The following is a 16,682-nucleotide window of genomic DNA, read 5'->3' on the forward strand; positions in this document are numbered from 1 at the left end:
ATAAAGGGATTAAAACTTTCTCCATTAAAAAATGAACTGTTTTAAAAAAAGAAAAAAAAAAACGATAGCTGTTTTCAGGAGAAGCAGATGCTCAACTTAGATTCTGAATATGAACGGGACGCTCACCTTCCAAGCAAGGCCTATCTGTTGTTCCACACTCCCTCCTCCCTGCACCTAGGCCCCTAGGGGGAGCTTCTGACTTCCTTCTTTCTTAATTTATTGGCAGACTCCTCACCTGTAGCACAGATGTGCCATTTTCTCATCTCATGGTTTCCCACCTCCCTCAGGGGTGGAGGGGTAGGCAGTACTGGAGATTCTATCTAGGGCTCCATACAAAGCAAGTACTGTATCACTGAGCCACACTCCTAGCCTCCCCTACCCCCTTTTTGAGACGAGGTCTCTCTATGTAGTCTAGAGTGGCCTGGAACTTCCTGTGTAGCCCAACTGGCCTTGAATTCATGGTCTTCCTGCACCAGCTGTCCAAAGGGCTGAGACTGACAAGCATGTACCACCCTACACACACCCGAAAGCCTTTGTACCATTCTTTCACATAGAGTTAGTGGTAGTTTTTAATAACAGCTTCTAAGAAAAATTTGCACAATCTCTCGTGATGAAAACAGTGACCAAGTGGATGATACTTACCAAATACAGAAGCAATAGCAACAAATCAAAGATAGCATGGCACCTCCCAACCCTGTTACTACTGCAGCCACCCACTGAGGTGGGCAGAGTGGCCAGATTAGTAACCCCACAGACACGAGTGCCTGCCCATCTCCAGGACTCTGCTCAGAGGTGTGGAAACAGCAGAGGGCTGGGAACCTGTTTCTACAAAACAGTAGTAGCTATCTAGATCAGTGAGTAAGACTATTATGGATATGAGAAGACGGTGAGCAAGCATAATCTAAAACAGCCCAGGGTGTCCTAGTGGGTGCCTGGGGAGAGGCGTTGTGCAGGCAGCCAGTTGGATGTGATGCAGCCACATGGGAGAAGGTACATAAGTAAAGAAAGCCAAGAGGTCAGGTACTCAAGAGCAGCCCTGCAGGGACATGTGGCAGGTACCACAAGCAATAATGCAAGCCATGTAACTATCATGCATTCTCTTTTTATGATTTATATGCTGTGGTTTCTTAAAGCAGTTCTATGGTAAATGGTAGCTTATTTATTTCTAGTCTTCTTTTGTCTTCTTTAGTTTGCTTTTCATTTATGAAAATTCTGTGAAGGCTATCCTGGTACATATGCCCTGGTACTTTATTAAAGCATCCATGGGATGCGCTCCTAGAAGTCCTGTTACTGATTCAGAGTGATATCACTCTTCTCCCTATTAAAAAACACACAGTGGAAAGCGGTTAATAACTGGGAATGAATTGGCCAAGTGACTCTGGCGCCATATTTCTGTTTACCAAAAGGCGAAGGGAGAGTGGTGTGACACTGGTTAAATATATGGAGGAAACAAGTATTAAGCCCCGAGACGGATGAAAAAACGATTTTCTGTAGTCTTTCAGTAGACTGGGAAGCAGACAGTACTAGTGTGGCCATCTGCCAATGGAGACAGGAGTTGGATCACCTGGAAGACCTGTGAAAACACAGGGGCTGGACTCCACCTTATCTGACAAATCTGGGGCCTGCAAGTATGCGCTTCAATCTAGCGCCCAGCCCTGCGTCACTCAAGTACCTCACGTAGAGTATCGCTGAGCAGACTATTGCTCAAAGTGACAAGAAGTGGTTCAGGATGGCCCAAATGACCAGAGTCTGGATTTGTATCTCATCTGACGTTTTTACCCCAAAATCTTCATTAACTACTTGAATGCTAAAGTTTCAGTTCTGAATGACCTTGGAATAATGTGGACAAAAAAAAACCAAAAAAAACAAAAGCAAACAAAAAACAGGTTTGTCCAAACTCTCCTCAACCAATCAGATAAGAGTATATTTGGGGATTGTGCTGGTTACTTTGTGACAACTTGACAAATTAGTGTCGCCTGGGAAGAAGGCCCCTCAATTAAGGAATTATCTCAGTCAGGCTGGCCTAGAGGCATGTTGGCAGGGCGTCTTCTTAAGGATTGTTATGAGAGTACCCACCCTGCTGTGGGTTGTGCCATCCCATGGGCAGGGGGTCCTGGGTTCTATAAGAAAGGTAACTGAGGCAGGCATGGGGAGCAAGCCAGTCAGCCACGCCCTCCACGCCCTCTGTCTTTGGTCCCTGCCTGCATTTGCCACCCTCAGAGATACAGGGTAACTTGGAGTTGCACGCTGCTTTTGGTCGTGGTTTCTAATCACAGCAACAGAAAGAAAACTAGGAGAAGAACCAAGACACAGGACATTCTTAAAGCTTTTGGTTGACCCAGAATGCCAGCTAAGCTGAAGACCGTGGTTCTACCTCAGCCCCTCAGCATCCCCTGCATTTGGTGATTGCTTGGGTCCTTCGGTGTGATGATCCCTGGCCTCAGGCAGAACATGGGCAACTGCTGCGGTTGGTGTGTCCAGAAAACAGGCTCACAGAAGCGTGTGCCGATGCAGCTCCTCATGCTGCAAATGCACAGTTCTAAAGAGCTGCCCCTTTTCCCAGGGCCACATCAAGATGGTATAAATAGCAGGAAGGAGGAGAAAATGTCCAAAATACACACCCCCGATGCACGCTCTCCATGAACTTCAAGGCACACACCTAACTTGGAGGTCGCAGTTCAAATCCAGCAAGGAGATGGCATCCCTCAGCTGAAGAAAGGGAACCTTTTCTAAAATCTCTCCTCCACTTATCTGTGGTATTTCTGTGATTGACAAACAGACAAAAATATATTTATTTAGGGATTATCTATATTGAAAACTAGGCATAGGATTTCTGTCTCTGTCAACATTGCAGACATATCAGCTATTTGAACAGAAGGAGAGGTATTTTCCCACTCAGTCCTGAATGCTGAGGATTCTCCAGCTCCTATTCAGTGAGACATTTGGTTTTATTGATCGTGTTGGCTGAATTCGTTTAAACTCCTGTAGTCGGGCAAAGAAGGGGTTGGTTTTTCTTTTTATTGTAAAGGTTATTAGGAGGAGCCAGATATAGAAGTTATTTGTCTTTTGACAATCCGGTGGGATCAGAACCACTCAAATGTGCTCCACAAGTTTTGTTCACAGGCAATGCTTTGATGGTCTCAAGAATTACTACCTCTGGCCCAGGCAATCCTCCCTTTATTGTCTGGGGCTTAGCTTATTTGAAGAAGATGCCTCTTATCAGTGGAGATTTCTATATTATTCTGCTTTTAATTGATAGATAATTTCTAAATGTTATCAATGGTCTGAGGCTTATAAGCTCCACTCCTGCCATCTGTAACCCAGAGCCCTTTGCTTTGCACAGTTCCCTCTTGGCAGAGTTCCTGAGCGTCCTTTGTTATAAACCTTTGCTCGGCATACTTTTCCACCATCTCCAAATATGAAACGAATGTGTATAAAACACTACATGGTAGCAATTCTGTTAAATTCCTCCTCAGCATGCATGTGTATATATATATATATATATGTATGTATGTATGCATGCACGCACGCACGTACTTATTTGGGGAAACTTTTTTTTTTTTTGTAGCAAGTGGAGTCTTGCCTAGGCTGGAACCCAACTCACAATTCTCCTGCCCCCATTTCTGTAGTACTGGAACTACAAGAGTATGCAACCATTCTTGGCATTCTCGCCTTAAAAGAGGATATTTACTACATTTTTTAAATTTAATTGGGGAGTACATCACATGCCATACTGCACATGGGGAGGTCGGAGGACAACTCATGCTAACAGTTGGGTGCCAGAGATTAAGCGCACATCCTCAGGCATGGCAGCGGGCGCCTTCACACACTGGTCCTTCTCGCAATGTCCCCTCTTAGCCGTTCATGTTTTATCTTATTTATTCTTTTGTTTGTTTTGATTTTTAGTTTTGTGTGTGTGTGTGTGTGTGTGTGTGTGTGTGTGTGTGTGTGTGTGTGTGTGTGTGTGTTATGTTTGAGAGGGATCGTGAGGTTTTGGATCTTGACTAAACCTAGGAGGAGTCGGAAAAGAGGAAAAAAGTGATCAAAATATATTGCATTAAAAATTTTAAAAAACAAAAAAGTAAAAACAAAAAATTAACAAAAACAAATAAATTATAAAATGTCTAAAGAAAAACAAAAGGATGAGGCAAACCCCTCAAGTACAATTCAAAACCACCAATACTGCTCCTCCTAGGAGGAGTTCAAATATCACCAGACTCCTCTCCTGAGCTCTGTACATGTTCTGTAGCTCATCACTGAAAAGTGGGGGCATTAGAGGAAGCGCAGTGGTGTGTCTCATTGCCGTGAACGTTCAGCACGAAGCAAGAGCATTACAGCCCAAAAACACTGGGAACAAGGATGCACTTGTTCCAGACATACCCTTTCCCTCATCCCATTCTGATATTTACACTTGGATAGAGTGTACACGTTCACGGGAGGCCTTTTCTTTGCTGAAAGGGCTAGTGTAACTTCTAGAAAATGACCACAATATTTCCAAACGAAGTTATGCAAATCTGATAGTCTAAAGTAAATGTTTCATAAAACCAATGACTGTTTAAATCGTAGGACTAAATTGTTTGTATATAAATATTACCTTTTATATTCCATTTGAGTTTTATGTAGATGAACACATTACTTTAATGACCTGCATTTACGGAGGGAGACTTGGAGAGTGGCTCCCTGAAATCCTTGCCAGCCAGATGGCTGCCTTTTCTTGCATGAGATTAAAAGATGTTTCTCATTCACCATGATGCTTCTGAGGCAGATTAATATCGCCACCTAAATTGCTTGTGTTTTCGGAATAAAATTTAAAGGGAACTTTTTAAAGCAATTGGTGTCACTGGTTCTGAGAGCAGATTGCTCTCCAGGTAGAGACACATTCAGTAATTAATGGAAAGAATTCTACGTTAATTGACTGCTTCAGGAAGAGAGATATAATGACTCCTTATTAATCATCAGAAGAGATGTACAGCATGGAGGCCCACAATAATTGCTCCAACAGTAGAGAAATGTTAATTAATGAAAAAGAACAATGATGTAAGAAATTAGCCACATGATGCCTGCCTCCAACAGTGGTTGCATTTTAAGCACATTAGAGTGGAAACCACAATTAAGTCATAGATACACAGAACTTTCTGCTCCAAATTTAGGTCGGAGGGTGAAAAAAATCTTTTTCACAGTAGTGTCATCTCTGCTTGAAGGAGTAAGAGCATTCACCCAAAGCTATATTTATTTCAAAGAAAGAGCCCTTGTCAATCATCTCTGAACAAGGCTTTTTAAATTTTAAAGAAAAAATTCCCCAGACCAAAGCAAGGTCATTTATTAATACCCTTTAATTTCAACACAGTAGGTCATTCTGACTGCTAAGGACAGAAGGAATCGAAGACAGTGCTTTTCCCCAAATGAAAATCAGCAAATTTGTTTTCTGAATCTTTCCCGGATGGGACACAAGACAAAACTTCAGATTCACTTTGGGAACCAAGCATCTCCTTTTTAAAAGTCTAACTTTAAGTCTCTGCAAGAGCAATACTTTCTTGTCTCTCTAACAACTGGTTTTCCAGAAAATGAAATTAAGCTTAATGATCAGGCAGAGACACTGTCAGAGCTCAGTGTCTAGGTCCTTAGAGTCAGTGGCCACCCTGAGAAGTTGCCAGGCCATCTCTCCCCAGGCTGGCAAAAGGAATACCTCACAGACCAGGCAGCTGCAGGACAGGATGCCAGCAACATCGCTAACGGGTGGACCACCACAAGCTGCCAGCACTTCGTCCCCAGCAAATGCAGGAACGCCACTGACTTCACCCTTGCTTTTCCTTCTAGCTGGAATGTGCTGGGACTGCAAGGCGCTCTCCTCTGTCACTTCATCGAGCCTGTGTACCTCCACAGCATCATTGTGGGAAGCCTGCACCATACGGGCCACCTTGCACGGGTCATGAGCCACAGGATGGAGGGCATCGGCCAGCTGCCTGCCTCATACCGGCAAAACAGGCTTCTTCTTAGTGGTAAGAGAGCATTCCCAAGAGACCCTTCTCCTTGTCTGCAGGCTGCTGAACACAGGGCCCATGGGCGCAACTCTTGTCTGATTTCATTCACTTTGGCAATGACGGTTTCAGACTTAATGAGTAAAATGACAACAATTAAGAAACTTAAAGTGTGTGTGTGTGTGACAGAGAGAGAGAGAGAGACAGGGAGAGAGAGGGAGAGAGAGAGAGAGAGAGAGAGAGAGAGAGAGAGAGAGAGAGAGAGAGAGAGAGAGGACCAGAGCATATCTGCTAATAGGCAACAGTTTAGCGTGAATTCATGTGCGACCTAGCATATCCCACATCGGTGTGTTGTTTTCACTGCAGTATTTATAGTAGCTAGCTCAAACAAAGACCTTACTAATGGATGAAGCGTAAGAGGCCCCAGCACCTGTCTTAGGTGTCCCTGGTGTGTGAGAACCTGGCCTCAGATCCCCAGAACTCATGTAAAAACTTGAATGTGGTAGTGTACTTTTGTAGTACCAGCACTCTTTGGGGTAACAGGAAGCAGAAATTCCCAGAAACTCACTGTCGGTTAGCCTCAGGTATATATGCCATGGCAAACAAGAGACCTACAAAGGTGAAGAAGCAGGGACTGACATTCGAGGTTGTACACACACACACACACACACACACACACACGCCCTTAGGGAGCCCGACATGTCAGCCCACCTGGCAACAGCTGGTTGCAAGGGTAATGGTGTCACAGAGTCATGGAGACACGGGAAGGTGTGAAATTTTGTGTAGCATAGGAAGGAGGCAGGGAGACATCTCCAAGGGTTTGGAAAGGCGATGTTTACCCACTGATGCCACCAGACGTCTGTATTAATCATAAACTTCCAGGCTTGGAGGAGCGAATCGGAACAGAAGGGAGGTGCGTGTGGGGTTTAGTCATGTCCTTTTCGCCTTGTGATGAGAACCTGGAAAGGGGAAATCTAGATCTTTAAGTGTGTTCTTTTGTGCATCAGAAGAGTTCTCTTGAGAAACTATTTGTGACAAAATTGGGCGGGCACACGAAGAAACAGTGTGCAGGAGTAGACCTGCGGTCGGCTCCAGGGGCTGTGGGCAAGCATTCACGGGCCTGTGCTGCGGTGTGAACCTGCTCTAGTCCACCTGGTGGCGCTGTTTGGAAAAGTGGTGAAACCTTTAGGAGGCGGAGCCTTCATAGAGGAAGTAGGTCACTAGGAGCCAACCAAGAGGTTTGCTGGACTGTATCTCCTCAAACTGTAAGCCAATGTAAGCTCTTCTTCCCTTAAGTTGCTTCTGCCAAGTAATTTGGTCACGGCAATAAAAAAAAAGTTTAATAGAGCCTGTGTCTCAGGAAAGAAGAAAAACAGTTGTTGGTGTGTGTGTGTGTGTGTGTGTGTGTGTGTGTGTGTGTGTGTGTGTTTGTATGCTGCAGATGGGCCTAAGATTTATTCCCAGTGTTTTAAAATTGTTCCATGTTATAAGATCGGGCATGAAAAGGAGGTCTCATGAGAGCAACGGTGGTGATGAAAGGAAGTAATTCATGCGAAGCACAGAACTTCGCTAAGCAAATTCTTAAGAAAAAGATGCCTGCATCACAGAAGCACATCCCTGTATTAACTTACTCTGCAACGATGGCCATTTAAAGGTTATGTAAAATAAGACCACAGACCTTAAAAGCTAAAGCAGAGAAGGTGGGAATGGAGCTCCCCTCTGTCTGTCACCAACCATCCTCTTGTTCCTTTACATACTAAAACCCCAGGCATTTTACATGCCGTCTAATCTCCCGGGGTCCCTTACTAAGACTTGCATCCCTTTCAGTGGTGAGGAGAGTTCAGGGCACTCAGTCAGTGGGCCCAACCCTAGCTCATGAAGCTGAGTGTGGTGGCACAGGCCAGTAATTTGAGTGTTCAGGAAGCTGAGGGGTGAACAGAGGTTCTAGGACAGCCTTGAGGCATAGTGAATTACAGACTAGAATCATCCCATGTTCAAAGGCACAGGACTTAGGAGATAATTGCCAGATCCTGGGCCTCCAAGTGTACAGCTAAGGAGAACTTGTACTGAAATGCTGGCAAGTTTCAGCAAGGCTATCTGAAAGAGGGTGCCGCCGTTTAATCCAGGAATGTTGTGGAGTTGTTTGTAGTCAGACTTTGCCTTATTTCGCGGTGGCACTGTAGGGGTGAACTTCTGTGGAAAAGATGACACTGCATCTCCACCTTGAGGGCTGAGTTAATACTAAGATGGCAGCGAGGAGCCTATCCCCTCATGTTTACTCTGCTTCTGTTTATCACATCACCCCTGTTCCCCTACTTTCATTCCCAGACCACCAACTGTCTCCTTCACCCTCATCACAGAACGTGTGATGCGGGGCAGGGGCTCTTAATCTCTAGCTAGTCTGTGAAACGCATAAGGGGTGGAGTTTTAGTTCACCTGAAAAGTCCAAGCTATAAAGCTGCCTTTGGGTTCGACCTACGCTGCAGAGTCCGTAACTCTAACCATACCAGCTCTTGAGACAGGAACAACCAATAGGTAGTGTTCTTGGGGACAGACAGAGGGCTACGATCTGAGTGGTACAACTGTCACAAAGTTCAGAAGTGTCCTGAGCGTGGCAAAGTCATTGAAAGAAATGAGATGTGACTTCCTGAACACCCCCTCTAGGTGTTGACTTCACGGCATGCATCATCGTAACCCATCTTCACAGTAACCAAAGCAAGTTGTCTCTCCGTTTTTCTCAAGTGTCAAAGGAAGGCCAGGGAACTATCCCGGTCAGTAAACTGCTTGCACTGCAGACACAAAGACCTGTCCTCCAGCTATAGAGCCCACATTAAAAGGCTTGGCCTGGTGTTGCTGCTCAATGGCCAGGCAGTCTGTCCTACTGAGACAGTGAGGCCACTGAGAAACACTGTCTTAGAAGGTGGATGATGATCCCAAAGGACAATACTAAGTGTTGACCTGTGGCTTCCACATGCATGCGCACACGTGTCACCTGTGGCTTCCACATGCTTGTGCACACGTGTCGCCTGTGACTTCCACACACATGCGCAGACGTGTCGCCTTCAGACCCAAGAGCTCATGGAAATGCAATATATTCCTTAAGATGCTCTATTTAACCAAAAGGAATGAGGATTTAAACTCAGGCCTGGCTGGTTTAAATTTTAAAGTCTTCTGATATATCAGATTATATCTTATGCCTGTGCAATACAAGTTCATAGAGTCTATTTTTTTTAAGCACATAAAAACTAATAATGTGAAACGAGGCTAGCTAAAGAGGCAGCAACATCTAACTACTGGAGAGGTGGTGTGGGAGCAGTGAGCCAAGGCACTGGAGTGTGTCCAAACCTCTCAGCTGCCCGCTGTTCTCACAGTCACTCACACAACGCTGAAGCCTTGTCTGCTGCCAACCACACACGTGCAAGATTCGCCTTAGGGCCTAGAAAATTATATTTATTTTTTAAATGGCCAATAATTTCAGCAATTCTGAGAAAATGTAACTTGGGGACCCCACTATTCCTCTTTCTTGCTTTTATTTTTCCTTGTTTTTCTTTATCCCATCTTTTCCTAAAATGACCAAGGACTCACTATAACTAAGCAGGAAGGCTTGCTCTAGACAAGATTAAAACACGGCTGGGTTGAAAACATAAGTAAATGTCCATGCTGGATGTCTCCTAATCATGGCATAGTTCTTAGATTTGTTGTAGGTTAAATTTAAGAAACTTTTCATTTGATTGTGATAAGTTTAGAATCTCTCCTTCTCTGTGCTCCTAACTCCTTGAATTACCCTCATCTTCTGTATTTATCTAAGAGTGAAATAAACCTGATTTAGAGATTTTGGAGATGGGACAGATGGCTCATCAGTCCTGAGTGCTTGCTGTCCTTACATAAGGCCTCAGTTTTGTTCCCAGCAGCTTGTAGTCACCTGTAACTCCAACTCCAGGGCGTCCCGTGCCCTCAGCTGATCTCTCTGGGCACCTGATCCACATGCACGTCCACACACAGAGAAGTGCGCAGAGGGCTAAAATAAGTTCTTTAAGAAACGGGAAATGCAATTGAATCTCCTTATCAACCCGCTGTCCGGTTAGTGGTCTTTGTTCATCCTCTGGGAACCAGTGTCCCTTCTTGGACATCCAGTCTCCTGTCTGTGCCCTTTACAAATGACGTGTCCATCTGGGAGCATGGCAACATAAGGAAAATGACAACTTTTCACTATCGTGGCTGTAGAGATGGCTCAGCGGGTAAAGTACTTGCTGCGCAAGCAGAGGGACCTAAGATGAGGTGCCTAACACTAAGTACAAGTCAAGCATAGTGTCACACCTAACACTCCAGCACTGGGAAGGGCAAAGTCAGGTAGGTCCCTGGAGCTCAGTCTTGCCTCAGCCAGTCTTGCCAAAATAGTCAGACTCAGGTTCAGTGAAGATTCCTTGTCTCAATAATGATGATGATGATGATGATGGTGATGATGATGATGATGATGATAATGTGGAGAGCAACAAGATGGCTCAGTGGTATGAAGTTATTTGTCACACAAGCCTGACAACATGAGTTCGAGCCCCGAAATTCAAGTTGAGTAAAAACTTACATACACAGCACAGGAGCAGAACTAAGACAAACCCAGTGATATAAAGGAGAGAGCCAGCTCCTGAGAAGCTGTCCTCCCACCTCCACAAGCATGGGGCACACATGCACACGCAAAATTACATACGGAGAATGAAAGAGGAAGGCACCCAGAAGCCAGCCTCTGGCCTCCACACATGCGCCCATGTACAAAAGGATTTTTAATTGTTAAGTGTGAAGTCGGGGACTAGAAAGAGACAGTTACAAAAATCCAGGGCTGCCTGATTGGCTTAAGATAACGGCACAACCCCTGAGACACTTTGTCCTCTCCCGCAGCCCATGCGGCCCTGCCTCAGCATCAAGCACTCTAGCCTGACTAAACCCGGCAGACCGTATTTACTCACAACACAGTTCTTATTACTATAAAGATGCAAATTAGGCTAAATCTTGATATCTCCCCTGCTCAGAACCCCTGAGCATAACTTCATTGCTTGTGATGGACATTTGAAAATGAATCATGCAGATTTTGAAAATCTTCCTAATTTCTTGAAGGGGAAAAAAATAGAGGGGGGAGGATGAGGGGAGAGGAGGAGAGGAGGGAGGATGAGGGGAGAGGAGGAGAGGGGGGAGGATAAGGGGGGAGGAGGAGAGGGGGGGAGGATGAGGTCTGGCATGAAGATAATAATAAAGGGCCCTGAAACAAGTGAATGGGCTCCCCTCAAGGTCAGTCCGCAGGGCTGCCCTAAAAGGTGAAACTCACGCATTAGTAGAAAGAAGCCCTGCAATTTAACAACGGCTAAATCAGTTCTGGGTTCAAAAGAATCAACTGGGCTGAAAAGGATACCCTCATTGTCACGGGCACGGGGTGCATATTAATAATAGACTTGAGATACTCGCTGTGTGGCAAAGCCAACCCAGAGTCAACGTCAGGACTAGAAGCCTGCGAGTGTGCTGAGGCTGGCCCAAATCCTGAGTCCTTCAGGGAAAAATAAAAATTTTGTTACCTGAAACAGTTGCCCTACAGAATGCTGCCATTCGGGCTTTCTTGTGAAGTCCATAAGATGAAAACAAAATGATGAGAGTAATAGCTAATAAAAACCTACACTTTGAATGCTCATGTTTTTGGGAAAACAGTGCCATAAAATACAAAGTGACATGACATACTGTTCTACCAAGGTGAAGATATATGCTTCTTAATGCTTCCAACATCAAGACTTTTTCTAGCATCAAGTAAAAATATCACAATGGTATGAAGCAGTCTAGATTACACAGTTGTGATGGCTTGAATTAAAATGTCCCCCATAGTCTCATTATTCAAATGACTGGTGCCAGGCTGTGGGACCTTTAGGACGTGGGACGTTGCTGTAGGATGTCAGTGAGTGTGGGTTTTGGAGGTTTATAGCCTGGCCGCACTTCTGCTTCTCCCTTCCTCCCTCTCTCCTGCCCTGTTTCTGCTCCCTCGGTTAGCTTGAATGGCAGTTCCCTGCTCCTGCCTCCAGGCCTCCCCTCACTGTTGATGTGTCTGCCCCACCAGGAAGGACTTGATCCCTCTGAGACTGTGAGCCAAAATAAACCCTTTCTCCCCTACGTTGCTTTCTGCCAGCGTATTTTATCACAGCAACAGAAAAGTAGCCAATACAATAGTCAGACTCTTTCTCCTTTATGATAATGGTGTGTGTGTGGGTGGGTGGGTGGGTGTGTGGGGGTGTGGGTGTGGGTGTAGGCACACTTCTGGAAGTCCCCTTCCACTCTATGGGTCTCTGGGACTGAGCTCTGGTCAGAGGGCCTGGCAGCAGATGCCGTTACCCACTGAGCCATCTCTTCAACCCTAAATGTGGTTTTTTAATCTTGACCTTTCTAAGCACACACTGAAGGTAAATTATTTTTATAGTACACAGCAAGGTTATAGTGATGATCCGGGAATCAGGGACAAGAGACGGGTCAGAGACTCGACCGCCAGGACTGCGCGTGAGTCGGAGACCACCACTTTATCTTCGTGTGATGAACACTGCCACGTTTCTGATAGAAGCGGAGGGCACCGGCTCTCCTTCTTGGTTCTGATGTCCTGAGACAGTAAAACACTAATAACAAGCATATCTTGCTAGAAGCTGTTGTAGACACTCTGTTGTCAGAAGCGTGCTGTGCATTAACATCTTGACCAACCATAGGCTAATTTTTGCTCTCTTCCACCTGCTTTTCATGCTCTGCCTGTACGAAGGCATCCATGGTCCTGCCTTGGTGTGAGTACACACTGTGTTTAAGAGTCTTACATGACGTGCTGGTCCTCTCTAGTTCAAGGGAAATTTAGCGATAATAAATAGTGCTTTGCAAAATAACTCAAGTGTGGTGGGAGCAGATACTTACATCTAGATATTAATTTGTAGTGTCATTTTACATTACAACAAATCTGGGCACATGATATAACTGGCAAACTTCCATAAACGTTTTTGTGTAAATCTCATGTACTTTTTAAAGAAAGTATTGGGGATATACAAGCCAATGGCTCCTCACGGGATCTACTTAGCCCTTCCCTTCCGCCAAGCCTTCTCCTAGGCAGCCTCGGAGGTTGGTCTGAGTCCTTTCCAGTGCCTAGGAGGGCTCCAGGCATGGCTTTCCTGACTCCCTGACAGGCATCCTCTATTCCATGAGCATAACATTTTAGCGCTCAGAGCGCCATTCTTCTGTGGTGATTGGCTCCAAAGCTTAAATCCTGAAGGAAAGTCCTTGTCCAACCCTCTGTTCTGGTTCCCCAAGAGCAGAGGGCCCAGGCATAGATTCCCTGCCCAGATCATCCTTCTGTGCTTAGAAAGTTCCAGGCCAGCCAGGGCATCACAATTTAAGTATTTCAAAAGAAGAGTGAGGGGCATGAAAAACCTCAAGGCACAGGGACAGAGTGAGGAAAACAACTATGAAGGCCCAACTGACCACCCAACAAAGAAGAGAAGCAATAGAGACATGGAAATATCTTCCAGGAAGAGAGAGAGAGACAGAGAGGGGCGGAGAATGTTCCCTGTTGGTTAACAAGATCTTTGTCCCTTTTTTTGTTAACAACGTTTGTGGGGATGTGTGCCTGTATGGCTATGTCCTAGCTTTTCTCTTGGCATTTCTTTTTGGATCAGAGACCCTGTTAAACCAAACAGCTTTAGTCATTTTATCTGCTTGGGGGAGGCAGCACTGGGAGATGGAGTACTGTGGCTCCAAGACTAAAAGCACTTCTTTCCAGAGGACTGGAATTGGCTCCCAACACCCAACTCCCAACTCCAGCCCCGGGAACCAAACCCAGGCCTCCTCTGGCACCTGCACACAAGTGCACATTTCCCACATACACACATAAATACAAATATGTTTTGAAGAAGTAAAGCATAGTGGCACCATGCATCTGTGAGTCTGTCATTTAGAGGCTGGGCCAAAGGACAAGTCTGAGGATGGCATGGGCTACATAGTGAGAGTCGCTCTCACAAAGTAAGATGAGCAAGATGATTGTCCTGTTGTCACTAGCCCAGGGAAAATACTTCCATTGCCAACACATCTAATTCATATGTGTATCAACAAGTTCATTCACATAATTCAGAAGTTTATTTTACTCATTCAATCTTAGGTTGAAGCTGGGAGGTGCTGGACATGTCATTCAACAAGTATGAACTAGTAGCTTCTAAGTCCTGGGCACAAGCCTGCTGAGGTGGCTGCATGGACGTATGGTCCTGAGGAATAGGAGAGTGGAGGATGGGGAAAGAAAAGGAGGCAGCAGAGGAGGAGGAAGGGAGAAATGAAAGAAGGGTTTCCTGGAGAGTTTCAAGGAGCAGGCTGTTCTCTCGCAGTCTAGGAAGCAAAGGGCTCTTTGAGAGACAGTTATTGGCTTGGTGTTACCTTCCCCGTGTCTGAGAAACTAATTTTTTAATTTGTTTTGTTTAAAATGACTGGTTCCAATTCTGAGACTAGGTAATAACAGTCTTTTCTTCTAGGGGTTTCAAAGGTGACTGTAGGGTGAATAGGGACAGGGCAGACCATAGAAGACCTTAAGTCACCTCAGATGTGGAGACAGCCTTGTATATACTTGACATACAAGCATGGGGACCTGAGCTCCATCACAGAACCAATACAGAACACACCAGGCCTCAGAGCCACGCCCAGCTTCTACATAGCTTTTACAGATTTGAACTCAGGTCACCATGTTTGCAATGCAAATGCTTTTGCCCACTCAGCCATCTTCCTAGGCCCCTGGATTTATTTTTTAAATACACTGAGAAGTTGGCTTGGGGGTGTTTGGTTGGTTGGTTCGTTGGTTGGTTGGTTTGGTTCTCTTTTTTCTCCATTTATTATTTATGTAATCACGCTATAGCCTTATCACAGCCCCCTCCCTCCTCTCCTCCTAGTCCCACCCTCACACACCCCCTCGTCCCATGCCCCCTCCCCTTCTCAGAGAAAGGGAGGTCCCCAAGGGGCCCCAACCCAGCCTGGCACCTCAAGTCACAAAAGGACGAAGGGCATCGTCTCACACTGGGACATGATCAGGCAGCCCGGCTAGGGGAAAAGGATCCAGTGGGAAGTAACAGAGTCAGAGACAGCCCCTGGTCCCACTGTCAGGGGACCCACATGCTGACTACACTGCACATCCTGTTTAGGCAAAACCTCACCACCTAACATACCAGTGGCCCACCTTCAGTCCCACCATGTTCTGCAGGCACCACAGCACGTGTCAGAGATTTCCCACTGTATTTGCTCTATTAAGACACGAACAAGAGTAGCTATAGAACCATGGGCAGTCATGATGGTGTTCATGTAAATAATAGTGAGCAGAATGACATTAATACAATAACTTTGCCAATTCTGTTTCCACTAGAAGTGTGTGCATGCGTGTGTGAGAGACAGACAGACACACAGACACACAGACACACAGACAGAGACAGAGAGACAGATACAGACACACAGACAGGGAGACAGGGAAACAGACAGACAGGGAGACAGACAGAGAGAGAGATTGCACAGGGTACACAGGATACCTGGCAGAATGTTATATTCAAGAGGCCCCTTCTCTGCCTGCAACTTTATGACTCCGTGCATGCCTGGAAGCATGCTGCTCCATTCATTTTGCGAAATTAAATGTAATGCTCCCCTGTATTATAGACTCGCCTCACTTCATATAAAAATTACATCCCTGAAAGGTCTTGTGTAAATTTAATTTGGGTAGAGTGAATTACATTTAAATATAGTAGGCTCCCCAGCTATTTAAAGACATGCTGTAATGTCTCACTTATATAATGCCTTCCCTTTTTTTTTTTTTTTTTTAAATAAATAAGGCTTTCTTTAAAGTAAGGCATCTCTATATGGACGTGAGTCATCATAAAGCTTATTTTCATGCATGAATTGTGGGTAGTCTGTCTCTGCTCTTAAATAATAATGAAACTTAAATAAGGAGCAGTGGTCGTAGTAACTGTTGTAATAATCAAATGCTGGTGAGAGGAGAAACAGTAGCAGGTTAATTAACTTATTGCAGATCACACTACTAGAAAGTCACAGAAGTGATATTTGACCTTGGCCTATTTCTGAGCTCATCTTGTTAACATGACTGTGTGAACCGAAAGACAAGTCAGGCACTGTCATTGAGTGTGCCGCCCAACACCCACCCCCACTAACCGCCATGGTAGAGACTGCCTGATTTTCTATGTACATCCACTTTGGAATAAGGTATGTCATTTCAAAAAAAAAAAATTCACCAAAGATGCTTAACCTAATTACAAGTGTCAATACGTCTCTGTGCTGAGTGTCAGACTAAACAACTTGCACTACCATTTGTCTGCTAAAGATTACTTTGGCTCAAGAACTGTTTAGGTTGGTGTGGTAGTATGTGTGTGTGGCCCCCATGGATTCCTAGGGCATCATTTTCTTAGAGGTATGGTCTTGTTGGAGGAATTCTGTCACTGGGGGTGGGCTTTGAAGTTTCAGAAGCTCAGTCCAAGGCTAGTGGCTCACTCCCTCTTCCTGCTGCCTGCCCATGCAGCTGTAAAACTCTGCAGCACTATGTCAGCCTGCCTAGCACCGTTCTTCCCTATGGTGATAATGGACTAAACCTCTGAACCCTAAGCCCGCCCCAATTACATGTTTTCCTTTGTAAGAGTTGCCGTGGTCATGGTGTCTCGTCACAGCCTT

At 45.2% G+C, this 16,682-nt stretch overlaps 1 protein-coding gene across 2 annotated transcripts in view; it reads left to right on the forward strand.

The window, feature by feature from the left end:
- Nucleotides 1–16,682, forward strand: part of Adarb2 (adenosine deaminase RNA specific B2 (inactive)) — a 526,034-nt gene that overhangs the window by 497,829 nt on the left and 11,523 nt on the right. For both annotated transcript variants that reach the window (XM_051151452.1, XM_051151453.1), the window contains one exon: nucleotides 5,818–5,999. In XM_051151452.1, the coding sequence (XP_051007409.1) occupies nucleotides 5,818–5,999 (182 nt within the window). The remainder of the gene's footprint in view (nucleotides 1–5,817; nucleotides 6,000–16,682) is intronic.

This window comes from Acomys russatus, chromosome 9 (assembly GCF_903995435.1).
Source record: "Acomys russatus chromosome 9, mAcoRus1.1, whole genome shotgun sequence".
In the NCBI taxonomy this organism is placed as follows: domain Eukaryota; kingdom Metazoa; phylum Chordata; class Mammalia; order Rodentia; family Muridae; genus Acomys; species Acomys russatus.